At 33.9% G+C, this 12,883-nt stretch overlaps 2 protein-coding genes across 5 annotated transcripts; both read right to left on the reverse strand.

Annotated features, from left to right (window-relative positions):
- Positions 1-3,278: 3,278 nt before the first annotated feature.
- On the reverse strand, positions 3,279-4,872 carry LOC133289354 (late embryogenesis abundant protein D-29-like). The gene is made up of 2 exons (XM_061487269.1): positions 3,894-4,872; positions 3,279-3,460 (listed from the first exon to the last, which is right to left on the reverse strand). The coding sequence occupies exons 1-2, from the start codon at positions 4,870-4,872 to the stop codon at positions 3,279-3,281; spliced, it is 1,161 nt and encodes a 386-aa protein (XP_061343253.1).
- A 1,078-nt stretch (positions 4,873-5,950) lies between these two features.
- LOC133289351 (uncharacterized) lies at positions 5,951-11,061 on the reverse strand. 4 transcript variants are annotated; one of them, XR_009748484.1, is made up of 5 exons: positions 10,992-11,061; positions 10,160-10,509; positions 7,197-9,087; positions 6,486-6,640; positions 5,951-6,270 (listed from the first exon to the last, which is right to left on the reverse strand). XR_009748484.1 is itself a non-coding variant. In XM_061487264.1 (5 exons), exons 2-4 carry the CDS (start codon positions 10,504-10,506, stop codon positions 6,581-6,583), a joined length of 2,298 nt encoding a protein of 765 aa, XP_061343248.1. In that variant the 5' UTR covers positions 10,507-10,509; positions 10,992-11,061; the 3' UTR covers positions 5,951-6,270; positions 6,537-6,580. The 4 variants fall into 4 exon arrangements, 3 of the variants coding, with proteins under 3 accessions (XP_061343248.1, XP_061343247.1, XP_061343249.1); XM_061487264.1 differs by having other exon boundaries at positions 6,537-6,640; XM_061487263.1 differs by having other exon boundaries at positions 5,951-6,640.
- Between the last annotated feature and the right edge of the window lie 1,822 nt (positions 11,062-12,883).

Genomic DNA, 12,883 nt, shown 5'->3' on the forward strand with positions numbered 1-12,883 from the left:
ACAACTTCAAGGTTCAATGAAAGTATGGTAGCATCACGTGTTTGCCAACCCCGTAAACGCCATTGGAGGTCCACAACCACAAGGGTGTAAAAAAGGTGAAAAGCTTGCTGCTGCTGGTGGTGGCGGCCTAGTGTGTATTGAATTGCCTAAACCACATGTTTCTCGAGGTCTTAACTGGTTCACGTGTCATTTTAATGCTTCCCCTATTGTTCTCTTATTCCTAAAATATCGTATCACAATCGGTCTACCCTCCACCATACGTATTTCAAAACACAAAACATCATATTGGTTGTCTGTTTGTGAATAATATATATATATATATATATATATATATATATATAGAAAGGTAGGATCCTTTGATATCAGTGTCAAATTTGAAATTTGATACTTTATCTGAGAGCCATTAAGCATGTGACACCATTGATCTTTTTTGATCTAATGACTCTCAGATGAAGTGTTAAACGATCCTACCTCATATATATATATATATATATATGTGTGTGTGTGTGAGGTAAGATACTTGGTGTCAAATTTGAAATTTGACACCTCATCTAAGAGCCATTAGATCAGAAAAGATTAACGTCTCTGATTTATAAGCACGTGACACCATTGATTTTTTCTGATCTAATGACTCTCAGATAAGTGTCAAATTCCAGTGTCAAAAGATTCTACCTCTATATATATATATATATATATATACGTGTGTGTCCAATTTGGGTGAGACAATTCATCCAACGCCAAGTCTCGGATATCGCGAATACTTGCAATAATCGGAGCCATGTGGGGAGCATAATCATATTTATTTCTTGATTATTGCTCCTTTCGATCGCTTTCCTATTTATTGCAAATATCTAAACCAAAAGTGGTTGGAATCACCAAAACATAAAAATTATTAAAAGTTAATAACCTATTTATGGTTAGAATCTGTTTATTTCCTTATCTGTTACAACACCTAGTATTTATATTTGATAGGGGAGACATCTTTTTTTGACAAGATTTAAACAATTTTTATCTATTTTTAGTATGGGTTTTGATATGAATCTAAATGTAAATACATATAGATATGGATTAGTTTTTAGTCAGCCCTTGACTATATGAAAGACAACAATTGTAGGTTTGGTTATCCTAATATGAGAAATCATTATCTTTATCTACATGAGATAAGAACTTTTTCTTACACAAATTCATTTTCCGTGTCAATTAATTTTTCTTTTCTTTTTTAATTTAAAATGTGGGACCCACATTTAACTTATCTCTACTTTTTTTCTCTCCTACTATCCTACAACATAAGAAAATATGCACCCTCCTAATATTTACACAAACTTAATTTTTTTTATTACAAAGTTTGGAGTATGCCCTAGTTTGGTTAACTCTCGAACAGATAAACGTTTTGTAGGATAGACCAGCTAGTCACTAAAATATGTTAGTTATTAGTTATGTAAGTGGAGTGTAAATGAGTTAGTTCGGTTTACAAGTGCCTATAACCTAATCCATAATAGTTAAAATCTTGATTTATTATTATGATTTTATGTTTTTACGATTTTTTTTTATCAAAACGATTTTACCAATATTCTAAATGTTTTTACATTTTTTTTTACGATTTTTCGACGTTATGATTTTATATTTTACGATTTTTTATCTCCCTTGTGATTTTACGTAAAATCTCTATTTTAACTACCTTGCCCTAGTTTATATTAGGTCAAATTGAGCCTATTACAAATAGTCAAATAGAACAGATATAGACTTTTAAAAAAAATTATTTAAAAAATAGATCATAGGCTCTTTTGTACATATCAGACCTATAAACCTACAGGTCGATCTAGATTATATTATTTATTTTAAATAAAATAATAAAATAAATTTTTTAATAATTTTGAATAATAAAGTAATATGATTTTAATTATTAAATATTTAATATATTTAAATAACTAACAGGCCTAAGTCAGGTCAATTCAAACCTAAATTTTTTTGCACAAACTTATCCTAGTTAAAGCCTAACCTAATCTATTTAAACTCTTATATATAACCCACATTTATGATTTATGAGCAGTTCGGCTGCAGGTTCAGTTCAGCGAGACCTTTTTTTCCTTTGACTTTTCAAAACATGCAAATATTAAATGACAAAAAACCTTAAAAAAATTTTTATAAATCGAAACGATTTATCATTCAGCTGGCCAGTGATAATGGGCAGTGAAAAAATAGCAGCCCATGCTACGTCAAGATGGGTCAGAATGTCATTGGGCTTGCTTCATATAAATCTTTATACCAATTTGGTATTCAAGACTCATTCGGGTGCAACTTAAAATACTTCAAAAAAAAAAAAAAAAAACTTCAAAATAAGTTTAAGGTAAGAGGAACATCTAACCATCTCAAAATCAGTATATATATATATATATATATATATATATATATATATATATATATATATATGAGATAGGATCCTTTGACACCGGTGTCAAATTTGAAGTTTGACACCTCATTTAAAAGCCGTTGGATCAAAAAAGATCAATGGTTACAAATCAAAGTCGTTGAACTTTTTTGATCCAACTGCTCTCAGATGAGGTGTCAAATTTCAAATTTGACACCGGTGTCAAAGGATCCTACCTCTATATATATATATATATATATATATATTAAATCGTACTTATTATTAATCAGGTGAAAGTATTGATTTATGATTTATTAATCTAATCTGTGATAAAAATAAATATTTTTAATATTGCATAATATATTAAATAATAAGGTATAAATAAAATTATATACAGTTAACTAAAATTTCAAATCAACCATATTATATATTTCGTAAGATAAAAAATAATAATAAGATGTTAAATAAAAAGAATTTACTTGACATCGAGTCTTATTTTTAACTGAGGAAAAAGTAATTTTTAAAAAGTTTTAATTATATTAAAAAAAACAATTCTTTAATCGAACTGATTTCTAAAGAGTTTTAATTTTTTTTTTTAATTCAATAATTAGTTTACCAGTTTTCCGGTTAAACGACCAGTCCAGTTTAGCTATTGTATACAATATTGGGCACACATCAAAAGAAATGGCACAAGGTTTGACAAGTATTATTTTTGAACTTTATAGAAAATTAAAATGAGCATATTTGATAGTAAATGTTCCAACTTGGGCCTATTATGTAGTAGCTAACATAACATGTCAAAGACCAAACATTGTGGACTACACAAAGACAGACACACTCCCATATACATACACAAGATCTTTTCTGGCAGAATTGGACACTATTAAGAGGGTGATGACAATTGACTAGCTCAAAGCTCAGCATCACGGTGTTGTCCACCTTGTAATCTATCTTTCACTTGTTGTGATTTTTGCTTGGCAGCTTCATAGTTAGAAGCTATGGTTTCCTTGGCTGCATTTGCCATGTCACTTGCCTTCTCTGCTGCAGCGTCCTTCATTTCTCTCGCCTTCTCCGCACTGTATTGACCAGCCCCTGCTCATCATTGAATCAATGTACTTTGATTATTCATTCATAGAAATTGAAAAACCAGTACTGAAGCAAAATGTTTGTTTTTTTTTTTTTTTTTAAATACTATAAAATGTTTGATTTTACTCTTACATATTCTTGTTTTTGCATACTCCCTTTTGAGCCTTAATGGACCTTTATAGTTTATTTCATATTAAAATAAAGGGTCCTCGTAATTTCAACTAGGTGGAATGAAGATCCAAATATTCATCCACCTTTGAGTCCCATTATAAATATTATTCTTGTGTTGAAACTTTATGAAAACCATGGCCAAGTAGGAACACAAAAATCAGATAGTAACTACTACATGCCAAAAAGTGAGTGAAAATGCCACCGTTTTTTCTCTATGCCATGTGCATGCTTGAAATGTTTTTAATATAGTTGAAGTTAGTGTACCAACCAGAGGCAACGTCTTGGAGCTTTTCCTTGGTCTTCTGAGCCGTGTCACTAGCATAATCAGACATCTTGTCTTTGGTGTCTTTGGTCTTCTGAGTAGTATCACCAGCATAGTCTTTGGTTTTCTGAGTAGCATCACCAGCATAGTCTTTGGTTTTCTGAGTAGCATCACCAGCATAGTCTTTGGTCTTCTGTGCTGCGTCACTGGCATAATCTGTAGTCTTCTGTGTGCTCTTCTTAATAGCATCACCAGCATAGTCTTTGGCCTTTTGTGCTGCGTCACTGGCACAATCTGTAGTCTTCTGTGTGGTCTTCTGAGTAGCATCGCCAGCATAGTCTTTGGCCTTCTGAGCAGCACTACCAGCATAATCTGTAGTCTTCTGAGTAGCATCACCAGCATATTCTTTGGCTTTCTGAGTAGCATCACCAGCGTATTCTTTGGCCTTCTGAGCAGCATCACCAGCATATTCTTTTGTCTTCTGAGCAGCACTACCTGCATAGTCTTTGGTCTTCTGAGTAGCACTACCTGCATAGTCTTTGGCCTTCTGAGCAGCATCAACTGCATAATCTTTGGTCTTCTGAGCAGTGTCCGTGGTCTTGTGTGCAGTGTCACCGGCATAGTCTATGGTTTTGTGTGCAGTGTCACCCGCATAGTCCTTAGTCTTCTGTGCAGTGTCACCAGCAAAATCTATGGTTTTGTGTGCAGTGTCACCGGCAGTGTCAATCACTTTTTTAGTGGTGCTCTCTTTGTCCTTGGGTTCATCATGCTTGAACCCAAGCCCTTCACTGAGTTTCTCTTTAGCCCACTCTTTCCATGACTCTGTCCCTTCTTTCCCCGTATCCTCAGTTTGTGTTGTCTTGGCTTTAACCTCCTCAAAGTCTTGACCTTCCTCTTTGTTTGAGGGCATGTGGCCAACACTTGTGCAGTTACAGTTAATGACGAACACCATCATCAACATCACCAAAACCACCCTTGAAGCCATGACAATATATTTGCACCAATACTGCTTTGGCTTTTCCAAAAGTAAGAAGAATATGGAAAGGCTCAAATGTGAGAACAAAGACAGAAACTTTGTGCTTTGAAATCCAAAAGGGGTGTCAAAGTAAGTTAACTAAGGGAGTGCAAGTCGTGGTAGAGACAGGTTGGGATGTGGGGGTTATAAGGAACATGGTGGATCTACTACATGCAACGTGGCCTCCTAAGAAAGAATGTCAAATTTGACGTGTCAATTGCATAAAACAAGGTGTCTAATTGCCATCATTTGGTTTTGATGCTGCGTTTTCCAAGTTGGTGCGTGTCAATGCGTGGATGGAACAGATATGCACCGAGTAAAAAGATAGCAAATTGGAAATAGTTCTTTTCTGGCTGTTTGATCGATGTATTCTCAATTGCTTTGGCTTCCTTCATTTCAATCCTTGGCACCGCCACGGGTTTATGTGCCATTCTGAATCTCTGATTAGCATGTGTTGCTTTGGAGAAACATCTCGTTATATATTTGATAATTAGATAAGAAACATGTCTTATTCAATTCGAGGTAATAGAAAAACAATATAAGAAACTTATCTGTTATAATAAAAGAACGAAGATATGGAGGGAAAACTTGCTAACCAAACAGGCATTATAATTTTAATGAAAATTGTGTTTCTCATATTACATGAGATAAATACAACACAAAAAAAATAGATAAAATTCAATTTTTCTTTTCTTTCTCTTTTCCAAAGTGGATCCTATTCACTTTTTTTTTTTAGATTTCGTTTTTTAAAACTAAATCAACACATCGTGGGACAATGGTCTAGCGCACTTAATTCAGATTTTTGCTTGTGATAAAAGATTCAACATCCCTTCCCATTTTATTTTTTTTCTCTTTCTTTTCCCCGAGGCCTAGCATGATATAATCCCAAAAAAGTGAAAGAAAAAACAGCACACTATAATAATATCACTATCAATGCTACATGATTTTTTTTTTTAATTCATGACAATTTCAATTTGCTATCGCATTAAAAAAAAAAAAAAGGACAGAAGGACCATGCAAGCAAATAAACTCCAAAACAAATCCTCAAAGCCATAAGGAACCAATTATGTCATGCTACAAAATTTTGCCCAATTACTTGCAACCGTGACGACTACTACGCAACTGAATGAGTAAAAACCACATCAAGATCTGAAAACAAAACTACTACATCTGTCTCGGACAAATTTGCTCGGAGAAAAGGAATCTAATATCATCATAAAGATATTATTCAGAAAGAACTACAATGAGAGACTTCACACGAGCTCTCTTGCAGCATGTATTATCCTTCATTCCTCAACATATCTAGATGTCTTGTACCGGTTATCATGTTCAGGAGACAATCACATGATTCTTTTCCAACTTCGATGACTGAAAAGAGAACTGAATGTCTTCAGCAAACACAATATATTCCATTGAATCAATAAATTTAAATAAAATAGAAAACAGCCTATACTGAGAAGAGAACTCGTTGTTTTGGTTCTACGTTAACAGTATACAAACTCTATATACTTCACATCATGAAGTAATTTGTTCTCAGCCAAATATCATTTGAGAGGGTAAAACAAGAAAAAACTGACTAATACCAAAATTAGATAATCTCTAGATAGCCAGCACATGAATTTGGAGATTCGAACCAAATCCCATACGGACACTAAAATGTCTCTCCTAAGCCAATTCTCTACAGTGGTTGCAAATGGCTGCTGCTCAAAGATGTGCATTTTGCTTCAATATAGATTCCCTGCGTAACACAAACGTTTGAGAAATCTTATATTAGTCACTGGTAAAGTAAAAATAATCATATAATTCTAAATATCCAGTATTAAGCATCTATATGGATGGTTAAACATTTCAGATAGTAACTATGCATTCAGTGGTTTAGGAAGCATCAAACATGCTATTATTCAAAAGATCAAAATGCATAGCATGCTTATGTATCTGAAGACATTGAGCGCAAGACTTCTGGAGGAATCAGAGAAAACATATTTGTCATACTTATTATTCCCATTTGAGTCTGCATGGATGCACTTGCTCATATAAAGGCCCTGTTTGTATTAGATTTTCCTGAATGCTGACAAGCATTCATGGGACCGGGTGCTTTGGGAGATGTGTGGAACTGTGTTTGAATTAAAAGGATCCCAACCAAACAGTCTATAACTTAGAATGAAATGTCTAAAAAATACACAAATTCATTCTAGTAAGTTTATGCAGATATCTAGCCTGACAGCAAGCATACACCTAGAAGTCATACAATATGCAGAGAGAGACAGACCAGACAGACCGAGAGAACTGCTTACTATGCCATTTTTGCACGTCTTCCTATTGTGTCCAAGTCCCTTGCACTTACTGCACTGAAGCTGACGTTTAATTAGGTCTATCGATTCAACCTGCTTCATTTTTGGCCGACCTGGAGGCCGCTTGGTTGGTGGAGGAGTTACAGTAACTGCCAGAGCCAATTCCCCCTGGACTGGTCTGTCAACATTTGGCACAGGATGAATTGATTCTGCATATGTTAATCTGTAATTCTCAACTGTGAAGTATCTGGAACAATAATCATATGGATTCCTACCAACACATTCAAAGACCGCAATGGCATGACAGCAAGGCACCCCAGTTAGTTGCCATCCCTTGCAGCTACAATCCCAATGATCAATATCAACAATATCAACAGATTCTCCACGGACCTCAAATGTGCTACCTTGTGAGAGCAACACTTGAAGTGAACGAGCAACTGATGTTTCCTTTTGGAGCATTTCCTCCTTGGAAGGTGTCAATTTTGTCACCCATTGATTCGATTCAACCCGCCGTGTGTAAATTGTTTCCATCATTTTACCTCGTAATACATCAATCATTTGAGTAATAGGCAACTCATGTGCCTCTGACACCCAACTGTAAAATTGCTGTCCAAAATTCGATGTCAGATGATTATACCTTGCTCCATCAAAAAATGCATTGGCCCAGTGCTCTGGCTCACTTTGTATGACCCAATTGTAGGCTTCAGGAGAAATACCTTTAATATTCTCAATACTACGTTCAAAAGTCTCCAATTTCGATGCATAAGCAGCAGCATAAAAATCATTAATCATGAAACGTCTGGCCTCATGAGAGAATTGTCCCTTCAAGTCCTTGTTCAGTTTCTCGGCAAGGTGGCGTAAACAATAGCCGTGGTAGCATTTCTCAAATATCTCACACAATGACATTTTCAAACCATTCTGAAAATCTGCAACAAAAGTAATCTGCTCAGATGTTGATACTGCCAATTTCAGCTCCTGCAGAAACCAATGCCAGTTGTCCTCATTCTCGGCATCTACAACAGCAAAGGCTACGGGAAAAATGCCATCATCCCCATCCACAGCTGTTGCAGCCAATAATTCCCCTTGGTATTTTGAGTTTAAAGGAGTTCTGTCAAGGAAAAGGAGAGGGCGACAGCCTTGCTGGAAACCAGATATTGAGGCATGAAATGATACAAAGAGACGATGGAAGCTTGAGTCCTCTTTAGTTGTGAATGCTGCAAAACTCCCTGGATTGGTCTCTTTTATCTTCTCACAGAAGAATGGTAACTGGGTATATGCCTCTTTATAAGAGCCTTGGAGTTGCTCTCTAGCAATTTCTTTTGCACGCCATGCTTGAGAATAATTTAACTGAATACCATACTCCCGCTTTATGTCATCTGCAATATCCTTTGGCTTGTAATTGGGTGAAGCTTTCAATTTCTCTTTTATAATACTTCCCACCCAACCCCTAGTTGCCCGATACCCAGCTTTAACAGCAGATCCTTCACAAGTATGATTTGTGTTCATTTTCTTAATGCAAATCAATTGGGTGGTTGACAACCTTGATGCATATATTCTCCAGGGACATCCTTGAGATTTACATTTGACTGTGACACGATGACTATCGTTTTTTTTATATCTGTAAGCAAACCCATGAGCTATAGAGTATTTATGCAATGCCTCTCGGAATTCACTAAAACTATTAAACCTTTGGTCCACACCAGTGATGGTATTTTCCCACTGTTGTGCAGCTTTACGATGCTTGTCATCATTGGCCCCAGAACAAACGGAAAGTGTAGGGGCTTCATTAACTACATCTATCTCAAATTGATCAATGCATTGTGCAGCATCAACAACGGCATCAATAGGAGCAACAACAGGTACAACAGCTTCTGAGACAGTTGTCCTGCTTGACCTGCAACATCAAGTGGTACATAAGATTTTCAAGACAATGCACAAGTGAATACATATGAATCTAATATCATCCCAATTACATAGGTCACATTTTAAAACTGAGACAACATTAAAAAGTGGTTAGAAAAGTTAGCACATATATCTCTCTTAAAATCATACTCAAGCAGCGATTTCTGCAATTATGGGTCATATAATTGTAAGTAACGCACGATATATGATACAGAAGCTGACCAATACGAATCGGTTGTCTGTATCGGAATTAGTTTTGCATTGGATCGTGAATCGTTGTATCGTATCACAATTTACAATTCGAAAATCAAAGCAAGATTTGCGATTTTCAATTCAAAAAAAATCTGTAAAGACACTATCAATTAGGGAAAGGAAACAGAGATATAATTTGTGATTTAAATTCAAAAAATAATTTGAAAAGTCACTATTAATTAGGGAAAGGAATATTCAAATTCAAAAATAAATATGGAAAGTCACTATTAATTAGGGAAACAATCAAGCAAATATTCAAATTAATACAAAACTCTTCGGTCTTAAAAAAAAAAACCTGATACAAATGTGAAAAAATAGAGACTTGCGCACAAGAAAACAGAGTCTCCTGGAGAAGTTTTTAAACAACGACAGTGTAGACAAATGGAGAGAAGTTGGAGGTTTAGAATACAATTTATATAAGGGGTAGGATATTCTTATAACGGTATAAGAATAAGAAATCTTACACCAAATCTTAATAATTGATTTACTTGCATCTAATGACTCAAATATCTAATAAACCAGAACCGTTAGATATAAATACAATCAACGATCAAAGATTGAGAGTGTAACTTACACTAGTGTAAAATGATCCTGACCTTTTATATAATATTATATATTTTTAAATTATTTTTTATTATGTTTCTCAATATATAAAAAAACCGTGCATAACGACACATACAAATTAATACATAACGACACACGAAACGTATTGAAATTTAACAACCTTATTATGAATATCTATCAGTATATAGGGAAGTCAATGTCAGCTGAACAGAAGGAGTGATAAACAAACAGAAATTGTGAATAACTACCTACTACCAGGCATGTTGGATGTATTTCGAGCTGCTCCTTCCTCTGATATAACAAACACATCAACCGTGTTAGCATCCCCAATGAAACTGACCATGCGTTGCAAATCCTTGTCTTTTGATATTGTAATTAGTGTCTTCTTATTGCCAGGAAGGAAATACTTGATAATCATCGTATCTACATTGCAGTTGAACATTTCTGCTATTTCTGACTTAAATTCACTCAACCTTGTCTCATGATCAATGTCTATTGCATAGGCATCACCCCCATTGTATGACAATAATCCATCATTATTGGTCACAAACTCACCTCCTGACTGACATATAGCTATAATTTTCCTCGTAGCCATGGCCTAGCAAGTAGCATAGCAAGTATATAAATTTTTTTAAACAAAGAAAAGTTACTACTACAAATCTCAGGGTAGATAAACAGTGAAAATGGCTTGCATAAAGCATTCTGAACTCTTCATTGCAAATGCCCAACTGGTAAAATTCACTGCCCAAAATCCCGAAATCTTATTCAGCATCAAGGAACAAACCAAAAATAATAATCTCAGAAGCGAAATTCACATACAACAAACACAACATAATCTATGATAGAATTTTGTGACAAAAATTCAATCTTTAACTAATGAAACACTACCCACGAGAGAAACCTATGATTTTTTTTTTAAAAAAAGGAAAAAGAAAACCCTTGTGTGATAGAAAAACAAAAAGAATTAATATTACCCATCCGGGTAAGTGAAAAATAACAAGAGTGATGCCAAAACAATGTAATTGAAGTAAAAGAAGAAGAAAGGAAAGAAACCCTAACGAAGATGAAGAAGATGGAAACCTGAAAGCCAGAGTGAAAAACACCGAGGAAGCAGCAATTGTTGCTTTGTTGGTGTCTGTTTTGCTCAAAGTTGGAGACTTTTTAGTGTGTGCGTGTGCGTGCGTCACCCAACCCAACCAATCGGAGAAGTGCTTCCTCTGTTCACGCCCAAATCTCTGAAACCGTACGTCGACGTATTCTTTATATCACTTCACTTTCAGCCGTTGATATCAACTCCTTTTAACGGTTACAGATTGGCATTCATATCCTATTTTTCATATCTAAAATCCAATATTAAACAATTTACCCTAAGAAAATAATAATAATAAAAGCTCTTTAATGCATATATTAATGGATTTTATATTTTTCATTCAATATGAGAATTGAATTCTCATGTTGTAGAGACAAAAAAACATGTGTGACCCGTATGTAAGAAAAATTTATGTATAGGACCCACGTTGGCACGGAAATCGAATGATGTTTAGGAAAATTCAAATTCTCATGTTAAATGAGAATTATAAAACCCTATATTAATTGTAATATCCCAGGAAAATAATAGTAAATTATAATACAATAAATTAATAATACTAATAAATTATAAATTAGTAATAATAATAATGGGTGATAAATTATGATTATTTGATTGATCATTATGCTTTAATGTTTGATTATTTGATTGGCAATGATGAGTCAATAAACATAAATTGTTTAAATATGATGAGTCAACAAACATAAATTGTTTAGATATGATGAGTCAGCAATGTATGAAGCCAATATCTGAGTCAAATACATCAATAAAGAAAAAAGAAAGAAATACACGAAACTCATATCTAAGTCAAAAACTTCAACTATAAATAGAGGCCTAACCTGATCAAACCAATTGACTCTAAATCCTCAATAATTCTCCACCAATCTTCTTCTCCTCTACACTCTCTCTTTCTCTCCCCTCACTTTAAATTTTTATTTTTATTGTTTAGATTTGTTGTGTATGAAATTTTATTGGATATATCCTAATCTTTATGATATAAAATGTTATTATTTTAGAAATTATAATTATGTGCAATGTATGGTATAAAATTTAATTCATGTGCAATATATGGATCTTATTGAATAATTATGAAAATTATGGAATTATAATACTCTTTAAGAAAAACTTTCCAAATATGTGTTTTAATGATTGAATTTGAATATTTATATTATTAATAACTATGATAATTGATGTGATGGGATTATTTGAATGACGATGATTGGATTTCGATTTTTCTATGATGAATGTTGAAGATTTGAATTATTATATCCTTGAATAAATTGGAAAGTTATGATGAGGATCAGATTTGGATTTTACTGTGATGAATGTAGAAGATTTGAATTATCATATCCTTGAATAAATTGAAAAGTTATGATGATGATCGGATTTGGATTTTACTGTGATGACTGTTGAAGATTTGAATTATCATATCCTTTAATAAATTGGAAAGTTATTATGATGATCGGATTTGGATTTTACTATGATGGATGTTGAAGATTTGAATTGTTATATAAATTCGAGAATTTATGATAATAGTTGTTTAAATTATGATACTTTGGAAAATTATAATGCCCTTAAGTAACTCGTTTAGAGATGATAATACTTAAAGAATAAATAATTATGATTGAATCTTTCCTGATTGTGTGTGTTTGTAATAAATTAATAGTGGGAGGATAGCTTTGGGGTGGTACCTCCCAAAGTGATGAACACAACTTTTGGGCTTTATGCCTCCGATGTTAAACTGATGTGAAAAAGATTGTATCCGTTCTTCCCAAAGTGGTATCTGGCAGGGTTTCCCGGGATACTATTAGCAACTTTGGGAAGAGGTGTGCACACTAGGAAGATGTGAATTGATCATGGCCAATGTGATTTGTTTGAGATTGGC

The sequence above is a fragment of the Gastrolobium bilobum genome, unplaced genomic scaffold (assembly GCF_033153095.1).
Source record: "Gastrolobium bilobum isolate Gb01-03AN ecotype WA unplaced genomic scaffold, APGP_CSIRO_Gbil_v1 utg930, whole genome shotgun sequence".
Lineage (NCBI taxonomy): Eukaryota > Viridiplantae > Streptophyta > Magnoliopsida > Fabales > Fabaceae > Gastrolobium > Gastrolobium bilobum.